Raw genomic sequence first — 25,093 nt, forward strand, 5'->3', positions numbered from 1 at the left:
TACTAATTAGGAAGAAATCCTAAATAAGAAATTCTAAATAGGAATACAGAATACAGAATATACACAGAAATAATATAATGATTGACTTTCCATAACACGTAGTATACCTAATAAATTACCGACCTTCACCTATCGATAATCTATTAAATATACTAAAAGGGATTTTGACAAAACAATTCATTTTTAAGTTAGGCGTGTTGTAAAAAAAAATTTCAATTCAGTGTTTTCAATTCAGGTATATTTCATAAAACTTATTTAGAATTAATTGAGCATTTTTAAAATTTTGCGGAAAATCCGCGTGGTGACGGCTAAAAATATCATTAAACAGTTCTTTTAACCTGTGAAAATCAATTCATAAAAATATGTCTTCCACAATTCAACACGATCAAATTCAATGGACATCAAATCATTTCATTTCATTTTCAGCAAATTTCATTATAAAGGAAATAATTCCCTTTTTACGAGACTTAAAAAAAAAATTTAAATGTTTACACTCATTGAAGTAATAAAATTAATGATTACAAAAAAAATTTTCTAATTATTAAACTCAAAAGAAATAATATTACCATAATGTACATTTGATTAAAGTCTCAAAATAATATTACAACTGTTTCTGTACAACTGCTTGAATGTAATTTCATACATATAACTACATGAGTACATCAAAACTTAATATGCAAGGGTATACCTATGCTATACCCTTAGACAACTTCAATTCATAGCTTCAAGTGTCCTCACTTAGTTGCTATATTTTCTCTTTCACCTGCAATAGCATACAAAGCTATCGCTGAGCGGTGAACTCAGTGGTGCATAACAAATAAATTAAAACTCAATATAAAGCATAATTTATCAAAACATATCAAATCATATTTTATTGATCCATAAAAATAATACAATATTTATCAATCAAAACAAATCCTTTATTTCTAATCACATGTAATTTAAAGCCATCTATTTCCAGGAAATCATCATAATAAATTACAATAATTGACAAAACATTTATTATATAATCACAGTTTAAGGGTGTTGTCAACAATTTTCACAGTTGGACCCATGACACAAAATTTCACGATCAATGCCGCGTTGTACACCACTATAAAACAAACTCTCCCAATAACCGAGGCTAAAGGGAGGAACAAAGACTAGCTAGTATATATGAGTACTCATCCAAACTTTTCCTCAACTGGCAATGCCGCGTTGTACATCACGACAAAGCAAACTCTCCTCATAACCGAGGTTAAAGGGAGGAATAAAGACTAGCTAATATATATGAGTACTCATCCAAACTCTTCCTCAACTGGCAAGCCAGAGAGGAAGGAACTCAATCCCAACAAGTGGCGGAAATATCTCACTAGACATGCTAATGAGAACACAAAGCATATTGCCATGTCAACTGTGATTTCAAAACATATTTAAAGAAATTTCATTCGCAAAATACATTTATAAAATGAATAAACATATTCAATTGTAGTAAATTCATGCACAAGGTTGGCAACACATCAAGTGTACAATTCACAATTTTCAAACAATACTATAAATTCTTATGTACACAAATGTATTTGTTTTTAAATCATACAAAGTCAATTCTACATTTTTAAAGTCCATAATTGCAAAGAAAAGCAAAATTCATTCATCTAAAGTTCATTCAAATCAAATCCAATTTTAAAACGTAGAAAAGAGAATAGTTGTGCACAAACCTTATTTGACTTCTCTATTCTTGACTTAATCCTTCCCTTCCTTAGGAGGCTCCTTTCTAACTGAAACACATAATTAAAGTGTTTCAATACCAATCCAAATCATTTCTACTAATTAATCCAACCATTAAATTTTTTGCATACTTAATTTACTCATAAATTCTCCTAAGAGTTAAGTTCTTTGTATTTGGTATGTTTATGGTTACTATTCACATTACTATCCATTCAAAATGTTGAATTTTTCATAATTAGTAGGTATAAAATTTCTAAACACATGATCATACCACATTTTGGGTCACAAATTTGTTGGCATTGATTGCCAATTAAAATTCAAGGCCTATTAAGATTAATTCCAAAATTTCAGATTTGATCACCGATGTTTACTGTTCCATTGGACAAATCTACAGTGGAAATTTGGCTAAACTTTCTTCATCAAAGCTGTTCCTTAATGTGTCTAGTTTAATTCCCTTTTTGAATAACTCAATTTGAAGTTTTGTACCTTAAGTTATGACATTTATAGCATAACTGGCCGGATTGGTTATTTCCAGATTTTCTGGGCAAATTTTGGTTCTGGCAGTTTTGGTGATTTAACTTTGGTTAGCAATTTGACTAGGTTATGGTCAGAATTTAGGTTTATGTTCTTCATGAAAGTTGTTCTACTATTTCTAATCTTTCCAATGGTTTAAAAATTAGGTCATTTGGACCTCGCTACAGAAAGTTATGACCATTTGAACATGTATTGTTCATTTGGTCAATTCTACCTAGTAACAGGGTACCAATTCCTGATTCAAGTAGATTTTAGGTCCACTTGTGGTCAATTTTAGAGCAAGGTTTCTGTATGGAAATTGTTGCATTATGACCCTATTTTTATCTCCAATTGACCTCACATCAATTAGAGTAACAGATTTCAACTTATAGCCTTTTAAGTGAACAGGGGTCAAGCTGTTCAGAATTCATTCTTATCACATTCATTTCCATTTCAATCCCATGCATTCAATTGCACTTATAAGCATACCAATTGACCAATTTAAGTATCAACAATACCCATTTGTCATCATTCCTCAAAAATCCCTAAATTCTACGAAAACCTTAATCACCAAGAACCTTAATTTCCCAATTGCATAATTTATGTCGATTCAAACATACTAATCACTTTTACATATTCATTTAAGCTTAATTGCACCCTTAATTTCATTCAAACCCATCAAACCCTAAACCCCTCTATAGTAGCCGAATTTTGTGGTCTTCCATGCCCACATGATTCTTTAATTTTTATGCAATATCATCCTTCTTTTAAATCTCAACTCAATTAATTGAAAAGGAAATTCAAGTTTGGAAGAGACTTACCTTAAATTGATGATTTTTCTAACTCCCATTTCTTCTTAGTTTTCCTTGAATTCCTTTTTCTAAACTTCTCTTTGAAGCTCAATTAAAGATTTTCCATAACTTTTGTAGAGAAATTATGGGAAAAAGTAGGGTTTCAAAAGCTTTTATAAGCTTAAAAGTGGAGGAATTTAGAGAGAGAGAGTTTGAGAGAGAGTGGGATGGCAAGGGGTAGAGAAGAAGATAAACTTTTACTTTTTAATTCTTTTCTTATTTTTATGATATTTATCCAAAAATTTTCATAATTTAAAAATATAAATTTTTAATTAAGTCATGCATACATCATCATGATGTCGTAAAACTTTTTAAATTTGAATTTTTCATCTCCTTTTTTCTTTTCTTTCATACAACTATTTATATTTTTAATTCTTTTTCATAATTTTAATTTCTCACATTTTAATGGACATTTAGGCCACATTATCAGTGAACTGACCAGATTGCCCCTTATCGGTCTGATCAGTTTTTCCAACAGTACTAGATTGCTTCCTGAACTCTGATTCAATTATTTTAGCTGGTTCTCTATTCTTTTATGTGGTTTTCACATTACCATTAATTTCGCAATTATTCCTAGGCCTGGGGTGGTATAGGGTCCCACACGAAATTAGTGTAGCAACTGAGCTTGCAGTCACTTCCCGTTTCGGTCACTCATCGCTAGGACCTCGGCTCATTTAACTGATTATGCTTTATTTTTCTTATTTTCATTTCACCTTTATATAATTTCTATTAATTTTTATTTATGGCTTTTCTATATGGCTTAAATATGTTTCTAAACATCCTGACTGTCCGGATAGATACTAGTCACCGAAATAGTAGAATGTATGGAACTGTACAATGTGAGGGTGTTACAGGTCCCACTAACTACTTCATTTGATTTTATGGGAATGAACATATGCTTAACTGAAGCTGGAATATAAAAATCTGTGGATTTTCTTTAACCTGAATCTCAAATTTCAATGGAAATATACTAAATGATATATCTAAAAATTATTGCTTCTGTTTAGGATTAATTTACAGGAGAGGACCATGAGGTGCTTTGGTCTCTTGATTATTAAAATAACATTGTCATCAGTGCATGCGTAGTTTTGCAGTTTCTTCATCTTAATTTTCTTTTTATTTCTTCTTCTTCTTCTTCTTTTTTTTTTTCCTTTTTTTTTTTGGGTTGTTGGGGTGGTGCAGTGGATTTGAGTTTTGATTAAAGCATCATTGCATAATTAGATATTGAGAGGATACCATTTCCATTGAACCTGTAATATTAATGGGACACCGCATTTAAATGACATGAAATAGTCTTCGAAGGTTCATTTGCTCATTATCTTGGCAGAGAAAGTCTCATGGGATACAGACCTAACAATTGAGATTGAATCCTAGATTACCAGTCACACTTGGACGAAAGGGTTTACCGTTAGAGGATCAAAATGGGTTTGTTCACCGGTCCTCCCTCCTGTCCGCTAAAAATTTGTAAATCACTACATTTTCATTCCATTAGGTCAACACACTTACGAAATTATAGTTTGTTGAGAATTATGGACGCAAGAGTGTGAATATCAAATTGGCAGGCTACATGCTAAATTGGTTTGCTAATTATGCCTTTTAATTTTCTTATACACTGTTGATGTAGGACTTGTTCTCACAAGTGATATTCCAACACTCCCCCTCAAGTGGTAACAAGGACATGCAGTTGACACAAAACTTGAAATTATTCCCCCTAAAACCTGAAATTGAAATGCAGCGATAACACCAGGAAATTGAACTGAAATTGAAACTGGGTGCTGACCTGCTTTGATATGATGTTGAGAATAATGGACCTAAGAGTGTGAATATCAAATTGACAGGCTACATGCTGAATTGGGCTTCCTATCACTAAAATGGCTTCTGGCTTGGTTTGCCATTTCATTTTCCTATACACTGCCGATGTGAGACTGTTCACACGAGTGATAGTCCAACTTAGTTGTTTAGCAACATTGGCCTATATATTTGTACCTGTTTTTGTCCATGTGGCAATCACACCATCAAGGTCTGACACCATTGTGGCAGGCAACATTTCAAGTGACTCTTCTATGTGTGAATGTGCTTCTTTAGCCTGTTGAGTAATAGCATTCTCTTGCATAACTGAAGCGGTAATTCGTATGAAGTAGCTTTAAGTCAAATTTCGCATAGGAAATTCTGATAATTTATGGTGTTTCCTTTTATAATACTTTTCTTTCGTAGTTATGGGGCCTTTCCAAGCAGTTTGGAAGAATAGAAAAAGGAGGAAAGAAAATCACTGGAAATAACATTTTCCCCTTTTGGGAAAAAAAGTATAAATAGGAAGAGAGAAAATAACCATAAATTTCCCCTTGGTTCCACAGTTTTTAGATCTCATTAATTTGGAGTTTATGAGAGAGGAAAGGGCTTCTTTTGATGTAAATTCCTTAATTGTTCTTGCAATGTTAACTTCATGAGTGGAATAATGTTAGTGCTAAAAAAGGAGAATTTTGATTTTCTTTCCCGCTAGTTCCTTAAATTTAACAAGAGATAACTACATTTTTCCCCCCTTCTAGTTTCCTCCCATCCACACAAAAGGGAGAAACATGACTTTGCCTTCTAAAACTTTTTTCCTTTTTCTTTACCTCCGCAATTTTTCCTCTCTTGTTTGCTTTTCCAAACAGTGTTCATATTTGTATTTGATACATGCACTAAATTGAAAAAAATTTTGTGCATAAACAGGGACAGCTGTGGTGATTGTGATGCTAGTAACAACATTCCTCATGTCTCTGATCATGATACTAGTGTGGCGCTGCCATTGGATTCTTGTCCTGCTTTTCACAGGCTTATCACTGGTTGTGGAATGTATTTACTTTTCTGCTGTACTCTTCAAAGTTGATCAAGGTGGGTGGGTTCCCCTGGTGATTGCTGCGGCCTTTCTTGTAATCATGTATGTTTGGCATTATGGTACAGTGAAAAGGTATGAATTTGAGATGCATAGTAAGGTGTCAATGGCATGGATCGTTGGGCTTGGCCCCAGCCTAGGACTGGTGAGAGTTCCTGGAATTGGACTTGTGTACACTGAATTAGCTAGCGGGGTTCCCCACATCTTTTCTCACTTCATCACAAATCTACCTGCTATCCATTCTGTTGTCGTATTTGTATGCGTAAAGTATCTTCCTGTCTACACAGTTCCTGAAGAAGAGAGATTCCTGGTCAAGCGTATTGGACCAAAGAATTTTCACATGTTCCGTTGTGTTTCAAGGTATGGCTATAAAGACCTACATAAGAAAGATGAGGATTTTGAGAAGAAACTCTTTGATAACCTCCTCTTGTTTGTCCGGCTCGAGTCTATGATGGAAGGGTGTTCAGACTCCGATGAGTATAGTTTATACAGTCAGCGAATTGAGCAATCAAGAGATGCCCTGTTGAATAATGGAAATACAACATCTGCTGCAGTAGATTCCATAATTTCATCTGTTGACTCGATCGTGCCAGTTAAATCACCTGTAAATGCAAATTACACAATTAGGTCATCAGGTCAAACAAGCAGCCAAATGGAGGTTGAGGAGTTACAATTTTTGAATAATTGCAGGGATGCCGGGGTGGTGCACATACTAGGGAATACAGTGGTGAGAGCAAGGAGGGATTCAAGGTTCTACAAAAAGATAGCTGTTGATTATATTTATGCATTTCTTAGGAAGATATGCAGAGAGAACAGTGTGATTTTTAATATTCCTCACGAGAGTCTCTTGAATGTGGGACAGATATTCTATATATAATATATATATAAATATATATATTTCATTGGTTAATACAAGCAAGGCAAACATGTTTTTATGTCATAATTGGACTAGTTTTCTATGATGCATGGATGATGAACTGATGGCAAGACAGTAATTACATCTTGAATGCCAATGGTCAAGCAGCTACTTGGTCCAGAGGCAGCAAATGTGAGCTTTAGGGAAGTACAAAATAGGCGGTAGCTAATGATTATGATAATACTACAAGAATACTAGTTTATGGATGGAACTAGTGAGCCACAAGTCTCAAGAATGCTCAAGCTCGTGTGCGTTGTAATTTCTTTTTTTGTTTTTTCAATGTTAATGAGATCCACAATAATCGGTTTATTAAAATGAATAAATTATTGTTTAGCCTTTAAAATTGAATACCATTAACTAATTAACTCTAATATTTAAATAAACGTAATTCATTTTTATATTTTAATTTTATCAATAAATTCATTCTTATATAAAAAAAAATTATACTTTTATATTAATAAAAATGTCAAAATTATAAGATTTCACAAATTAATTATTCATGCGTTGATGCGAAATATAAATATTTTTGCTCTTTAAACTAATGTATTGAGGTTTACATAATCATGTATAATATATATCAAGCATGAATAAGTTGATTTCTTTTTTCTCTTCTGATTGAGTAAATTATTCATCATATGAAAGCATAAAGACAAATAATTTAGTCAATTCCTTGCCATGCCTTTTAATGAATTGTACTGGATAATATAATTGATCCATCGAGTAGAACTGAATGCTAAAGTAGCTCCAATGCCAATTCTGGTCTTTTATTAGCCTTGCTCACACCAACTCCATTAGTAAACATCATCAACACCAGAATTCAAAATACTCTCACGGCGACTTTACTGGATAAATTTTAACAACTATCTCTAAACTTATATGGTTGTAATATTATCGTTCTTCAACTTTAAAATGTAACATAAAACCCCCTAAACTTTCAAAATTTGCATAGTAAAATCTTTTTAACTTTTAATTACTGATTTTTCAGTTATATGCTGATGTGAACAGATCCAGCGTGACGCTTAGTTAGCATTTTTCTTTTCTTTATTATGTAAAATGTAAAATTCTCTCTACACATGAAAATTTATTTTTTCTATAAAGAGTAGAATGATTCAATTTAAAACATAACTTGAGAGAGGAAAGAGAAATGATCACTAAGTGTTATGCTGGAATTGTCCAAGTCAACGTCTAACTGGAAAACTGATGATTGGAGGTTAGAAAAATTTTATTGTGCAAAATTTGAAAGTTGAGGGAGTTTTATGTTACATTTTTAAATTGAAAGACTGTAGTGTTATAACTATATAAGTTCAAGGACGATTATTAAAATTTATCCTGATTTTGCCTGATAAATACACCATTTCTTAAATTAACACAAAACCGCAAAGTGAACACCTATTTATTATAACAAAAAAAAAATTATCGCTTCATTTATTTTATGAAAAATATATATTTTTTTGTAATTTTTAGCGTTTGAAATATTTAAAAAAATAAATTAGCATAAAATATTTTTCTGATTAAAAACAAATTAAATTAATTTTTTAAAAAAATAATTTTTAATTTTTTGAACTTTGATAATGTTATCACAATGTAAAAATATTTATACATATATAATATAAATATATAACAATAAAAAAATACTTTCATGAAAAATATTATTTTTAAAAAATATTTTTTATATATAAATTATTTTTCATAAAATAAATAGAAACTAATTAGTAGGAAATTTTATATTAAGACCCAAAGATTCCAGAGAATATGCTAGAATTCATTCTTTGGACACCGAAAGATTCCAGGGAATATGCTAGAATTCATTCTTTGGACGGAGTGGATTAAATTTTTGCAATAAAAGAAAGCAAAAAGCAAATAATCAGTGTAAAATAACAAAAAAGCTGAGTGATAAGCAATATTCCAGCGGACAGATAAATTAAACAATGGACTATGAGTTACGAAGTGAAGGTATAATTGCAAGCATTTAGATCTAAACTAATTAAATCCAGGCAAAAAACAGATATACATATATATATACACCAGTTAATTTGTGCCCAATAAATTGAACTTATCGAGACCCATAAAAGATAAAAGATGGACAGAACTGTTGAGCACAAAAAGGTGAATTGCCTGAAAAATGTAGTATGCCCATTTAAAGCAAGTTGCAGGCCGTTGAGAGAGCTAGAAGTGGCTATATTTGGCGTCATTCTAAGATGTTCTAACAAGGAATGAGAACTGAAGTGAAGAAAGAATTGGGTCTGTAGCTGAATATGATAATAGAGGCACTCGAAGCTCAATTGCAATAAAGGTTACTGCATGGGCTGTCACGGAGAACCGAGGACCAACAATGCCCACAGTATCAGTTTCCATGAACCTTAATGTTGCAATCAGCAATAAAATGGAAGGATAACAATGATTGGCTGTAATTTTGGCACTTGAAATCAGACTTTATTTGAATCATAAAATGCTATTATTCTGAATGAGAATTATAAGAAATGGAAATATTGAAATCTTTTAAATATCATATAAACAACAACATGGATCATTCAATTTCCAAAGTGCAATAGAACATTACATGAAAGCAAGTATAAAAGATGCAGTTTGGACTTTCAATGCAAGTACAAATTCCTATTTCTTATTCAACGAAAGATCATCCCAGATGTCTTAATCAAATAACTGATGCCAACATTGACTAAGTCCAAAAGATTAAAAGTTAGAGAAGGAGAGAAAGAGAAGAAAGATGAAAGGGGGAGGGGGCATTCTACTTAGTTGTCAGCTCTTTATCCACTACACTCTATTAACCTAATATAAAACTCAAAGAGAGGAACACGAGATATGAATGATTAGCAGCACAAGTCGCAAATATGTCAGACATGAAGAAAGCAATAGGAAAGTGATTTTACCTTGATCCATTATCACCTAAACCATGCAGCCATACAACGTGTTTACCTTGCATAGGTGCTTCCAAATTCAAATGCCATTCTAGCAGTTTTAGCAACTGAAATGATGTTAAAGTAGAATTTAATGAGGGAGGAGTGTGAGCACATTTTTATATTTATGCACATACATTATTTTGGAATGCATTATACTTGTAAATTTGCCGAACTTTTGCATATCCACACATATAAACCAAGAAGCTTCTTCTATTAGGTAATGGAAAATGATGCAAGAGGAAATAAACTAATCAGAACCCATGGAAGGACCAGTGGAACTCATGTTGGCTCCACAAAAATAACCCAGCAAAACTGCTAATTCAATGACAGAAATAACGCAGAGCCTGCAACAAAAGAATAAATTTAACTTCCACAATCTAGTTGAATCCCATGGATTACTAAATTTATTCTAAGACGCAAAACATAGCCTCTCCAGTTTCCACCATTAAATTCCTACACTGGACCTGATATTGGGGTTGGGACAACGAACTCACAAGTGTATAGCAATTCTCCATGGCTTCCCTGTTAATTTCTTCTACCTCGTCCATAATATTCCCACAAAAAATGTAGCATAAAAACTCTAAAAATCTAAAAAACCTAGTTTAGTAAAAGATTTTAAGGAAGTATTCTCAAAAAAAAAAAAAAAATTTTTAAGGTAGTTTTTTATATAAAAAAAAATTAGCTTACATATTAAATATAATATTTTATTTAAATATTTTCAAATTTAAACTATTAATATCTTATATAATAAAAAATAATAATTAATTTTTTACTACATTTCTTGACAATATTAAAATTCTTAAGTTTACAATTTCAAATGTTATAAACTATGCTCGTCATATTACATATCTCTAAAAAATCAATATTTATCAATTAAATTTTTTATCATATTATAAAAAAGGTAAATTATTTTAATATATATATATATATATATATAAACAATTATAAAAAAATAAAAAAATTTAAAAACATTTCTTATATTTAAAGTTTAAGAATTTTAATAATGATACTTCAGAAACCTTCACAAAATCATGTGTTTTTTTTTTTATCATTTTATTGTATATGTCATTTAATTTTAAAAATAAAAAATAATTTATTAATTAACTTATTTATTTATTCACGTGACACCTCTTACCCGTGTACAGTATATCCGAGTAAGCAATGTCACACGGTGTACCGGCACACTCTATTTTACCTTAATTAATTTTTATCATAGTTTTGAATATAACTTGTGAAATATAGTTCATTTAAGCCATTTATTGAAATTACAATTTATTTGAGGTTCCGAAAATTTTATAGAAAATCCGACAGAGTACCGGCTAAAAATGGAGAAAACAGTTCTTCGGAACCTGTGAAAAACACTTCCAATAGCCATGTTCAATCATTCTCAAACTCCAATATCAAAATCTCAACCTTTTTCAATTTCATTTCTCAATCATTCATCTCAAGTGGTAATCATGTATAAAACACAGATAAACATTCACTTTTCCATTCACAAACACAGTTCTCATTATTTATATGAAAATCAAAATACATTACATAAGTTTCATTTACACAAGGGAAAATAAAAATCAATTACAAAATACCAAAATGAAGCCTGGTGTCCCCTACCAATGCACTGTAGATGGTGAGGTGACACAGACACTATGCAGAGCTGCAGGATGGACTCACCCAGTCTGCGGTCTACTGGGCTCACGATCAGTATCTTCGGAACCTACGCGTGGCAAAAGCAACGCGCTAAGCAATGATGCTTAGTGGTGCAATAATAAAATAAAAGAAAATAGCAGAAAATAAATATGTATTGAATGTACATGTCTTATTTGTTTTGTATTTGTATATCCATTCATTTCGTTAACTTCATCCACTTTCATTCATTTGGTTGCCCAAGTAACCTATACTGGACGGCTGGACTGGATAAACGGGTAAACTGGCACTGGGTATCAAGTACCTCGGGCCGTCACACCATCGGTCACATATGTATCTCCCGGTGTGCAATGTAATGAGCTAACAAGCTGTAAATAATATTAGGCACGAGGCCAAGTCTCAACACAATATCAAAATGGCTAAAAGCCATAAAATCACAGAATGGCATAATGCCATGTGCAGTACTGCTAACTGAACCCTATTGGTATGCCAAACTATCCAAACCAATCTTGTTAGGTATACTAGGGCATTTGATACTTTAAAATTCTTCAATTTGTGAATTTCAAGTTTTGGTGTCACTATTCACTTCATTAGTCAACAAAAATGTTGACTTTTGGATAGAAAATAGGTGCATTGGTTTTAACACTCCAAATGTACCACATTTTGCATTTAAAACTTGTTGGAATTAATCACCAAATCCATTTCCAAGCTTAGCACTAAGGGGCAGAATTTTCAGTTTTTGTACCATAAGTTTACTATTCAATTAGGGACTGTTACATTGGAAATTTGAGGAAATGGTAAACATGAAAGTTGTTCCTTATTTTGTCTAGTTAAATTTCTTTTTTTGAATCACTCCATTTGGAGTTTTTTAGCTCCAGATATGGTCCAAAAACCACAACTGGCCGGATTTCCAATCTGCAGAATTTATCAAATCTACAGTACAATGAACAGTAAATACCACTGCCTTGTGGAATAGGTTCTGGTCATAATTTGGGGTAGGTTTCTTCATGAAAGTTGTTTGTCTATATCTCATCTTGTTTCTGTAAAAATTTCAGGTCAAATGGACCATTCTACAGTGAGTTATGGCCAAATGAACAGTTACTGTTCATTTGGTCATTCTGTAGAATTTAATTGCAGGGTATCCGGATTGGGGCCGATTTTTGGTCCACTTGCTTTGGTCTTTTGGACATGGTTTCTTCAGAAAAATTGTGTCATTATAAGTCTAGTTTCATGTCCAATTGGCCAAACACCAATTGAACCTACACAGCCAAAGATATGGCAGTCCAAACAGGCTGGATTCACAGCCTCCTTGCTACTGTCCCTAGGCAGCCTACCAATTGGGTTTGTAACACTTTAGTTCACTTCAAATTATGATTAACTTGCCTCAAATGGTCACTAATTGACCATTAGAATGTTCACTAATCACTTCATAAGCCAAGTCAAATTTTCACTCCCTAAACCCTAATTTCCTTTAAGAATTTACACAAGGTACCTTAGTTTGACTCACTAACTCATTATCCACATGTATATATTCTTTAATCATGATCTTTAGTCCACTTTAAATCCATCAAAACAATCACTCTTATCCCTTCCTTAGGGCTGCCGAAATTCATGGTAAACATAAACATAAATTTCATTCATTTAAGTTACAAATTCTTACCTATTTCAAGTCTCTAACATGGAATTAATGAGTTTTAGATACATATGTGCACTAACCTCTTGTAGGGCAGAATTTTCCCAAGCTTAACTTCACTTTCTTTCCTTTTCTTGTCTGCCAAACACTTCCCCAAGAGGTATGGACAAATTTTAATGAAAGGTGTTTAGGGTTTAGTAGTGAAACAAAGAGAGAAATGAAGCTTTTTTGAAGGTGTTAATGGAGGTTTGGGCAAGCTTGGATTTCGGCTGGTTAGGGAGGAAGAGGATGGCTGCTGTTGCTTTTTAATTTTTTTGTCTTTATTTATCTCTTTTATTAGTTAGTTAATTGGTTGTTTAAATTTGATTGGTGGTAGCCTTTAAATGACATCATCATATGTCATAAATGAGCTTTTTTTTTTCTTTTCATCACTACTCATTTTCAATTTAATTTTAAGTAATGTTTATTCATATTTTATGTCATAATAATTATTTACTTAACTGGACAAGTCGGCCAAAAATCACCTCTGAAGGCGAAATGACCAAAATGCCCTCCATTTGGCTTAACGGGTCAAAATTGTCTGTACCTATTGAAAAATTTTTCTAAATATTTTCTTGGCATTCTAATGCCATAAGGACCTCAATGACCCTTCTCCGGAGTCTCAAAATTTATTTTATGATTTTTCCCCCGGGTCTAGGGCTCCTAGTTGCGAGAACCGCAACTTCCCTCTGGGTTACCCATCGCTAGGGCACCGGCTCGTTTAACTTGGTTGTATTTTATTTCTAAAATTTTTTCTAAATTTTTCTTCTTAATATTTGAGTTAATTATGGTTCCTCACTTTAGTTTAAATATTTTTCCGGATGTTCTAGCTATCCGGACCGACACTGGTCACCGGAACAGTAGAATGTACGGAATTGCTACCGGGAGGGTGTTACAATTCACACTTGAAATAAAATTATAATTAATTAAATATTTTATTAATATTATGATTATGAAAATATAAAATATAAAAAAATACATATTAAATTATGATTAATATAAAAATAAATAATTTATGCGTTGTGCAGGCAAAACAGCTAGTTTTTGGGTAAAGCAGATGCTACAAAAGAAATTTATTTTAATAAAAATCTCGAGAAATTAATTCAATTTCCAAAGGTTTTAATTAATGAAGAAAAATTGAATATGAGATCAAATTAAGCATAGAAGCACTATAATTAGAAAAAAAATATATAGAAACTTGAGTAAGAGAAGCACCATAAAAAATAACAATAAAATAGAGAAATTAGAGACAAGAGAAGGAAGGGAAACAACTCATTTTTCAAGAATTTACCATGATAAGGAATTGCACATAAAACTGAGGAACTTCAAAAACTTGTTCTCCTACATAAATAATAATTTATATCCATTAATATGCTAATAAATTTCACCCTCCCTAATTCACTGCTCATTTTTATTGTTTCTAAATTGTAGCGTCTAGAACTTCGAAACTCTGAACAATACTATTTTCAGTCTATAAATAATACTATTCAAAGTCAATTTAAGGACTAAAAATGAAATGAAAATAAATTGAAATAAGCAGTATAAAAAAAAAATAAAGAGACTATCGGGTTATGGAGTTAAATGTCATTATCGAAAAAAATTGACTATAACCCGATGAGGGGCATTTTGCTCAATTCACTATCAGAGTTGATTTTTGACCTAAATGTCTATTAAAATGAGTGAGAATGAATTATTGAAAATGAATTAAAATATAAAGAGTTAATGGAAATTAAAAAAGAACATGAAGAGAATTAAGGCAATTGTTAAAATTATAATACATATAATTAAAAATTTAATTAAAAAGATGGATAAATATTATAACAAGAAGACAAATTTTATTAATTCCATCTTATCTTCTTCCTCTTCTCTTCCTTCTTGGCTGAATTACCTCTCCCTATTCATTCCACCATTGTTGCCTTCCAAAGCTTATAGAAACCTTGAATTTCCACCATAAAACCTATAGGCCCTTAAATTAAAACTTGATATTAGACCTCATTCTGAAGATTGGGAGCAAAAAGAAGTGGAAATCTTGAAGTTTGACAAGCTAGAAAATTTGTCAATTAAGGTTAGTGCTTAATCTTGCTTTCTCCCTTCTTCTATTATTGAAATTAAGTTGATTTGTGGTGGAATTGTATGAGAATTGATGAAAATGAAGTGTGTATGAAGAAGTTAAATTTCGGCCAGCCTTATTGGGGTGAGGGTTTGATGTGTTTAATTAAAATTAAACTTGACTTCTAGCTTAAATAAGGTGATACACATGAATGGTATATTAAATTGCATGAGTTTGCATGATGGAGGAGATTGGGGAATTAGGGTGGTGCTATGATGTACAATTGATGTTGTTGAAGCCAAATATTGACCAATTGATGTGTATTGAGTATGAAATGATGTTGGTAGTTGAGATGAATTAATGAATTGGAAGTGTGGTACATGTGCAGGAAATCTGAACTGTTGAGTCTAGTAGGTTTGAATGGCTATAAGTAGAGCTACATAACTCTAATTGGTGTAAAACCAATTGAAGATGAAACTTAAGACATAATGTTAGAAATGTTAAGAAGATAGGTTGCTTAGAAAATGACTACAAGTTGCCCTAAATTAGGCTTGAATCTGGAATGACATATTCTGGACCTGTAGAAATGACTATGTGAACAGTGTTTAGTAATTTAAGCATAACTCACTCTAGGAAACTCCAATTGACCTGATTCTTGAACTTATGGAATTCTTAGACATAGGAGAACATTTCTCATGAAGATTAGGAAACCTAGTTTTGACCCTAACTCAACCAAATTGCTAGGCAAAATTAGCCTAGCAAACCTGCCCTAGACTAAACCTGAACCTGAAAATTTTAAACTTTAGGGGTATCTGACCAGTTGTGGAAAAAATGCAATAACTTGAGCTACAAAACTGAAAATGTAGTGATCCAAAGTGCTCATAACACATAGAACTACAATTTTTATGTTTTAACCAGAATCCAGATCCTAAAGCAACTTAGTGAAATTATTAGGAGAAATCAGGAATTCCCAACTTAGAATTCCTGCACTGAAAACATTTTGCTATTTGACCTCGGGATAGTAATTAGACCATAACTTTCACTAGAAAATCTCAATTGGGATGAATCAAAATGATCTAAAAACTTAAGAATTAAGGCTACAACTTTGGTTTAGAAACCTTACTCAAATTTTGGGTGTAAGACCCTTAAATATAAATTGTCAGACAGACCTAAAACCTAAAATCCTAGAATTACAAGATTCAGGAATCCAGGTTGGTTAATTAGCCATAACTTACTCTACATAGCTTCAAATTTAGTGATTCTTGAACCTATGTAACTATGAGAAATAGGAGAATAACTCATATGAAGAATACCAAGCCAAATTATAACTATAACTTGTCAAATTAGCTTGACAAATTTGAGTTCCAGAATCTACCCTGTTTTGGAATAGTATTGGTGACTAGACCAGTACTTGGTAAATTGACCATAACTAGAGCTACACAACTTCAAATTGACTGATTCAAAAAGAGAATTAAAGCTAAGACATTAAGAAATAACTTTTATGAAGAAAGTTGAGTCAAATTACTACTGTAGCTTAGCCTAATATAAGAGAAAAATCAAGATACAAATTCTGGAATTTATGAAGTATCCCTAAAATGACTTGAAATATGATTGGAAATTAATACCAATGACTTAATAAACATGAATGTGATGGGAATATGTGTTTGGGACTCATGTTCCCAACATGATTATAACAAAATTACTATGAAGCATGAATATAACATGTGATGAAATTATGTGAATCATGAATACTTAAGAATATTAATTGCCCATGTATGCCTAAATATGTGTGTATGGGTTGGATAGATTGGCATGCCAAGAAGGGTTATGTTTTACAGTACTGCCTATGGCTTGGTGCCATTCTGTTATCATGGCTTTTATGCCATTCTGTTGATCATGGCTTCTAGCATTTCTGTTGCATTCTGTTTTGCATGGTTTTATGCCCGATTGCTATTATGGCTTTTTAGCCATTCTGTTGCATACCTGATTGACATTATGTATCACATGGTATGACGGCCCGAGGCACAAGAGTGTCTAATGCTAGTGATACCTACTTATCCAGTCCAGTCAGTCTGTTATAGGTTACTTGGGCATTGAAATGAGTTGAAGAAAATTTGATGATAAATAAATGAACCAATTATTCCTGAAGAACACCAAAATAAACATGACTCAAATATTATTAGAAATGCATCTCTTATGATCATACAACCTTAAATTTATTATTTTAATCTATTTAGTTTATTTTTATATTATTATTGCACCACTAAGCGTTATACTTAGCATGTTAGTTTTTCCACACGTAGGTACGGGAGATAAAGCCCAGTAGACGACAAACTGGGATTTGGGAGATAGGATCTGTATAGTGTCCTATTGTGTCACCTCACTCCTGTAGTGTATTTTGGTAGGGTTTGCCAAGCCATATGAGTTTATTTTTGTACATTGTAAATACTCATAAGTTGTAATGTAAATTATGAGAATTCTATAATTAATTTGTACTTGATATAAATTAATGGATTTGATAAATTCCATAGATAAATGAGTTTGAATTTTATATGGATCAAATGATAAATGTTTGGAAAATTTTGATATAAATGATATTAAAATTTTGAAATATTGAGATGATGATGGAAATATTGGATTTGATAGGAAATTATTTTAAACAGGTGACTAATAAAATTGGGCAAATGCTAAATAGACAGGGGAAACTCTGCTCGTTTCTCCACTGAAAATAAAATGAGTTTTAAATTAGAATGGAATTAAAATTAATAATGAATAAAGTAAGATAAGTTAAGGTGCTTAGGCACAGAATGTAGCATCCTTTGCTTGGCTACATTGTAGATCGGGTAAGGGATTGTCACACCCTACCCCTCTATAAGGCATAACATGATCCCGTAGTTGTGACACCCCTTACTCGTGTACAGTATACCCGAATAAGTAATGCCACACGGTGTACTGGCACACTCTAATATACCTTACTTAATTTGTGTCATGCTTTTGAAATTAATTTATGAAATATGATTTATTTTAACCATTTATCAAAAGTATTATTTCATTTGAGGTTCCGAAAATTTTTAAGAAAATCCGGCGAAGTACCGGCTAAAAATGGAGAAAACCGTTCTTCGGAACCTGTTAAAAACACTTCCAATATTTTTATTTCATCATCTCAAACTCCAATATCATCAATAAAACTCAATATCAATATCTCGGTAATTTGTCAATTTCAGGTCTCAACAACCTTTTCAGTTTTCAAAACATCCCTTTCTCAGGGTTCTCATATATAAACAACCATTAAATACTCAAATTAATACCATACATAACCATAAATCTTTATTATTTACATGAACCTCAAAATACATTACATAAATCCTAAATACATATGAGAAAATAAAAAGTTAATTACAAGATGACAAAATGGCATCTAGTGCCCTACCGATGCACTGCAGGTAGTGAGGTGACACGGACACTGAGCAGAACTGTCGGATGGCCTCACCCAGTCTGTGGTCTACTGGGCTCACGATCGGGGTCTCCAGTACCTACGCGTGGCAAAAGCAACGCGCTAAGCAATAATGCTTAGTGGTGCAATAATATAATAGAAGAAAATAGCAAGAAAATAAATGTGTATACAATGTGTATGCTTTCTTTGTTTGATCTTGGTATATTCATTAATTCATTAACTTTGTTCACTTTTATTCATTTGGTTGCCCCAAGTAACCTACACTAGACGACTGGACTGGATAACGGGTAAACTCTCACTGGGTACCTAGTACCTCGGGCAGTCACACCATCGGTCACATATGCATCTCCGGTGTGCATGAGCGGCTAACAAGCTGTAAATGATATCAGGCACAAGGCCAAGTCTCAATGCAAAGTCAGAATGGCTAAAAGCCATGAAATCACAGAATGGCATTTTTGCCATGTGCAGTACTGCTAACTGAACCCTATTGGCATGCCAAACTATCCAAACCAATCTTGTTAGGTATACTAGGGTATTTGAAACTCTTAACTTCGTCAATTTGTGAATTTCAACTTTTTTTGTGTTACTATTCATCATTGGTCAACAAAAATGTTGACTTTTAGCATAAAAATGTGTACATCAACTTTGGCACTCCCAACATACCACATTTGGTGTTTAAAACTTGTTGGCATTAAGTGTTTTTGCAATTTCAAAGTGTAACCCACACTAGCAGAAAATTTCAGTTTTGGTGCCCTAATTTCACTGTTCCATTGGACACTGTTACTGTTGGAATTTGAAGAAATGTAAAACATGAAAGTTGTTCCTTATTTTGTCTAGTTGAATTTCCTTTTTTGAATCACTCCATTTGGAGTTTTGTAGCTCCAGATATGGCTCAAAAACCCAAGCTGCCCGGATATGCAGTCTGCAGAATTTTACCATATCTACAGTGCATAAACAGTGACTTGAGTCACTTGGTTGAATGGGTTCTGGCCATAATTTGGGGTAGGTTCCTTCATGAAAGTTGTTTGTCTATGTCTTAACTTGTTGCTGTAAAAATTTCAGACCAATTGACCAAATCTACAGTGACTTATGGCCAAATGAACAGTTACTGTTCATTTGGCAAATTCTGCAGAATTCAGTTTCAGGGTTCCGGATTGTGGCTGGGTTTTGACCCTTTTGCTTTGGTCTTTTGGGCATGCTTTCTTCAGCAAAAATGTGCCATTATAAGCCTAGTTTCATGTCCAAATGGCCAAACACCAATTGGACTATCACTGCCCAAGTTATGGCAGTGCAAATGGACTGAAATTTCAGTCCCTATGCTGCTGTCCATAGGGCAGTTTTCACCTTGAGTTTGCCATCCAATTTTTCAGTTCTAATTAGGGTCAACCTACCTAAAATGGTTATTAATTGACCATTAAAAAGTTCCCTAACTATTTCCTAAGCTAAGTCACAATTTCACCTACACAAACCCTAATGTCCAAACTCATTACTCATACACTTTGATTAACATACTTACTTAAGTCTCTATGCATATTAATATCATAACCATGATTTCCAACCATTCTAAGCTTATCAAACAATCAACCTCAATCTCCCATAGGGCTGCCTAAATTCTTTGGTAGAGCTACACATGGATTTGTTTCATTATTTCACAATTTTTCATTCATTACAAGCATAGATCATGGAACTAATGAGTTTTAAACTTCATATATGCACTAACCTTGATTAGGGCAGATTTTTCCCCACTCAAAACTTCACTTTCCTTCACTTTCTAGGCTGCCAAACACTTCCCTAAGATGAGTGGACAACTTTTAATGAAAGGGGTTTAGGGTTTATGGTGAAAAGAAGAGAGAAAGTGAGCTTTGGTTGAAAATCAATGGAAGTTTGGCTATGGGATTTGAGAGCTACGGGTGAGCATTTGTGAATGTGAGGGCTGCTGGAAATTTTAGTGATTTTGGTCTTCATTTTGACTCTTTTAAGTGGTTTAAGAAGGCTTGTTAAATTTTGATTGGTTGGGGGTATGTTAATGACATCACATTATGTCAAAATTGGCTTTTTATTTCATTTTTCTTTCCTTTTCTTTTCTACCACATTTCAATTTAATTTTTAGCAATATTTATTCATATTTTGGGTCATAATAATTATTTACTTAACTGGACAAGTCGGCCAAAAATCACCTCTGAAGGCGAAATGACCAAAATGCCCTCCGTTTGGCTTAACGGGTCAAAATTGTCTGTACCGATTGAAAAATTTTTCCAGGTATTTTCTTGGCATTCTAATGCCATGGAAACCTTAATAACCCTTCTCTGGAGTCCCAAAAATTATTTTATAATTTTTCCCCCAGGTCTAGGGCTCCTCGTTGCGAACCGCAACTTCCCTCAAGTTACCCTCGCTTGGCACCTACTCGTTTGACTTGGTTGTATTTTATTTCTAAAATTTTTACTAAATTTTTCTTATTAATATTTGAGTTAATTTTGGTTCTGACTTTAGTTTAAATATTTTTGGACGTTCTAGCTGTCCGACCGACCGATCAGGAGCAGTAGGATGTACGAGTGGTTCTGGGAGGGTGTTACAACTCTTCCTCTAATTTAAATTTCGTCCTCGAAATTTACCGATCTAAACAGTTGAGGGAACTGTTGCCTCATCGTTCTTCACTTTCCCAAGTTGCCTCCTCGGTGTTGTCCTGCCACCAAAGCACTATCACCAGAGGAATCTGTTATTTCCTCAACACTTTAACTTCCCGAGCCAACATTCGTAGAGGTACTTCTTCAAAAGTCAAATCTGGTTGTATTTAAATATCTTCTCTGGAGATTACATATGACGGGTCTGAGCGGTATCTTCTGAGCATGGATACATGGAACACATTGTGGATCTTGTCCACTACGGTGGTAAAGCTAGCCTATAGGCCACTTTGGACCCACACGTGCAATGACTTCATATGGGCCAATGAACCTAGGGCTCAACTTACCTTTTCTTCCAAACCTCAATACCTTTTTCCACGGTGACACCTTGAGGAACACTTTATCGCCAACCACATATTCTATTTCTTTTCTCTTGGTCGGCATAAGATTTACATGCATGCGAGGCAATCTTTAAGTTGGCTTTGATTGATTTCACCTTCTCCTCGGCCGGTTTCACCAGTGCAGCCCTACCGGTTGTCTTCGCCCAATTCAGTCCAAGACTGCTGAGTTCTACATTTTCTCCCATACGATTGCTTCATACGGGGCCATTTGAATACGAGCTTGGTAGCTATTGTTGTATGCAAATTCTGCCAGTGGGAGGTATCTATCCCAACTTCCCTCAAACTCAATGACACAACTCCTCAGCATATCCTCAAGGACCTGATAAGTATTTCACGTTATTGTTATCATTTCAGTTCAATATTTGTATCAATTTCATGGGTTTCAATTGTTTACTGGATTACTCTTTCAGATTGCCCATCCGTCGAGGATGGAAAGTCATCTTGAAATGGAGTTGTGTACCCAAGGATTCATGCAATTTCTTCCAAAATCTCGATCTAAACCATGGGTCTCGATCGAATATGATGGAAAGTGGGATTCCATGCGATCTAACTATCTCACCGATATACAATTACGCTAACCTCTCTAGTGAGTAGTCGGTCTAATCGGCGAGAAAGTGTGCTGACTTTGTCAATCTATCCACTATTACCCATGCTGCATCATGTTTCCTCTGGGTGAGAGGCAGACCACTTACAAAATCCATGGTGACCCGATCCCATTTCCATTCAGGTATGCGTATAGGCTGTAGCAAACCCGATGGAACTTGATGTTCTGCCTTGACTTGCTGACATGTCAAGCATTTAGTCACATAGTCACCGATATCTCTCTTCATACCAGGCCACCAATACTGGAGTTTCAGATCATGATACATCTTTGTACTTCCTGGGTGCATAGCATATACACTGGTGTGTGCCTCTTTTAGAATACTGGTCTTCAATTCCCCATCATCCGTACACACAGTCTTCCTTTGTATCTGAGACACCCATCCTTTCACCCCATAGTCAATCGCTTTTCCCCACAGGATCTTGCTCATAATAGCCATTAACTTTTCTTCTGCCTTTTGCCTATATATAATCTGCTGTAGCAGGTTTGGCCTCACTTGCAACTCAGCCAAGATAGCTCCATCACGAACCAAAGATAGACGGGCATTCAATGATCTCAAGGCTGTCATGGATTTCCTGCTCAAAGCATCAGCAACTACATTTGCCTTCCCAGGATGGTAATCAATTACACAGTCATAGTCCTTCAGGAACTCAATCCATCGCCTCTGTCTAAGGTTGAGCTCCTTCTGGGTTGGCAAATATTTGTGCTCTTGTGGTGCGTGTAAATGTAGCACTTTTCACCATACAAGTAATGCCTCCATATCTTGATCACGAAGATAATTGCTGCAAGCTCTAGATCATGGGTAGGGTAGTTACATTCGTGTGGCCTCAATCGCACGGAGGCATAGGCGACCACCTTCCCCTCTTGCATTAATACACACCTAACCCATTATGTGAGGCATCACTATAGACCACAAAGTCCTTCCACGACCTTTGGTGTGTTAACTGGTGCCTCTGTCAACATAGCCTTCAATTTCTCAAAGCTGTGCGACACTTGTCATTCCGGTCAAATCGACATTCTTGTGTAACAACTTGGTCATTGGAGCGGCTATTAGGAAAATCCCTTCACAAATCAACTGTAATAACCAGCTAGCCCCAAGAAGCTTCGACCTCGGTTGTATTTACGGGAGGCTTCCATTCCATCATCGCTTCTATTTTCTTGGGATCCACCTAATCCCATCGGTGACACTATGTGTCCAAGGAATGCAATTTCACTCACCAAAAGTCACACTTGGACAACTTAGCATACTGACTCCTTTTCTTTCAGGGTTTGCAGAACAATCCTCAAATGCTCATCATGTTCTTCCCTAGTCTTGGAATACACCAAAATATCATCAATAAAGACCACTACGAACCGATCTAAGTGTGGATGAAAGATACGGTTCATAAGGTCCATGAATGCTGCTAGTGCATTTGTTAGGCCAAAGGGCATCACTATAAACTCATAATGCCCGTATCGGGTCCTGAATGCAGTCTTGGGCACATCTACATCCTTCACCCTCAGCGATGATACCACGATCGAGATCAATCTTAGAAAATACTCCTGCTCCCTTCAATCGATCAAGCAGATCATCAATTCTAGGCAACGGATACTTGTTCTTCACGGTCACTTTATTCAACTGCAGTAATCAATACATAGCCTCAAAGTCCCATCCTTCTTCTTTACAAACGACCGAGCTCCCCATGGTGACACCTTTGGGCGTATGAACCCCTTATCAAGCAACTCTTGCAACCGAGTTTTCAACTCCCTCAATTCGATGGGTGCCATCCTATAAGGAGCAATGGAAATGGGTCTTTGTGCCGGCAGTGTCTCAATAGCAAATTCGACTTCCCTTTCTGGTGGCAAACCAGGTAACTCTTCAGGAAATACCTCTGGGAAGTCTCTCACTGTGGGTATGTCACTCAGGTTTGGCTTAGCCTGCCTAGTATCCACCACATGTGCTAGGTAGGCTTCACAGCCTTTTCTCATCATTCTTCTTGCAATGGTGAGATGACATTGGACAAGAAATCATCCTTTCCCCCACAACTGTGATCTCATTACCCTCTGAAGTTTTTAGAGAAATCCTCTTCAATTTGCAATCAACTATTGCCTGATGACGTGACAACCAGTCCATTCCCAAAATCACGTCAAACTCATGGAAGGGTAACTCAATCAGGTCTGCCAAGAATTCATACCCCTGAATCCTTAACGGGCAACCCTTGTATACCTTGTTCACTACCACACTGTGACCCAATGGATTAGTGACCAGAATGTCTTGGTCACTTTCCCCTACCAGTATCCCCCTTTCTACGGGTAGATTGATGCAGATGTATGAATGAGTGGATCCTGGATCCACCAATGCATGCACAGGTGTAGTGTAGAGGAAGAACGTACCCCTGATGACGTCCGGGGCATCTTGCTCCTCCTGAGCTCTCAAGGCATAATTTCTGGCAGGTGGTCTGTTATCTGGCCTCTCTGCTGGCTCAGATGCAGGCCTCTGAGATGGTCCCACAACCAGATTTACGGACCTTCTACCCCTTGGTGGTGCGGGAGCAGTGCATGCGCTTGTGTTGGAGCATGTAATGGTTCTGCGTGGGCGGTTTCTCAAGCGATGCTCTGTTGACCCACACCTCAAGCAAGCACCAGTCATTCTCCAACACTCCCCTTATGCCATTTCGGCGGTGTGGACATGCGAGAAGATGCCGGCTGGTCCCTGAACCCCATCCTCGGAGAGCGCCCACCGATGGTGTGGGTGACCTCTCCTAGGGGTGAGCGTGGCACTGGGCCCCGAGGGTGACCACGGCCTGTGGGCCAGAACTCTGTGCGGAGGACCCTTGAACTTCTTCCACGATCACGGGAGCTGAACTAGGCGACCGGTCCCTCTTCAGCTG

The 25,093-nt window shown here is 34.8% G+C and overlaps 1 protein-coding gene and 1 long non-coding RNA gene across 4 annotated transcripts in view; one reads left to right on the plus strand and one right to left on the minus strand.

Annotated features, from left to right (window-relative positions):
- LOC110669396 (potassium transporter 11) overlaps window positions 1–6,912 on the plus strand; it is a 47,945-nt gene extending 41,033 nt beyond the window's left edge. For all 3 annotated transcript variants that reach the window (XM_021831053.2, XM_058145715.1, XM_021831052.2), the window contains one exon: window positions 5,784–6,912. In XM_021831053.2, the coding sequence (XP_021686745.2) occupies window positions 5,784–6,823 (1,040 nt within the window). In that variant the 3' untranslated portion in view covers window positions 6,824–6,912. The remainder of the gene's footprint in view (window positions 1–5,783) is intronic.
- An 11,410-nt stretch (window positions 6,913–18,322) lies between these two features.
- On the minus strand, window positions 18,323–20,515 carry LOC131179059 (uncharacterized). Its single transcript, XR_009148063.1, has 2 exons — window positions 20,321–20,515; window positions 18,323–18,679 (listed from the first exon to the last, which is right to left on the minus strand). It is a non-coding gene; the product is annotated as an uncharacterized LOC131179059 (long non-coding RNA).
- Between the last annotated feature and the right edge of the window lie 4,578 nt (window positions 20,516–25,093).

This window comes from Hevea brasiliensis, chromosome 4 (genome assembly GCF_030052815.1).
Source record: "Hevea brasiliensis isolate MT/VB/25A 57/8 chromosome 4, ASM3005281v1, whole genome shotgun sequence".
In the NCBI taxonomy this organism is placed as follows: domain Eukaryota; kingdom Viridiplantae; phylum Streptophyta; class Magnoliopsida; order Malpighiales; family Euphorbiaceae; genus Hevea; species Hevea brasiliensis.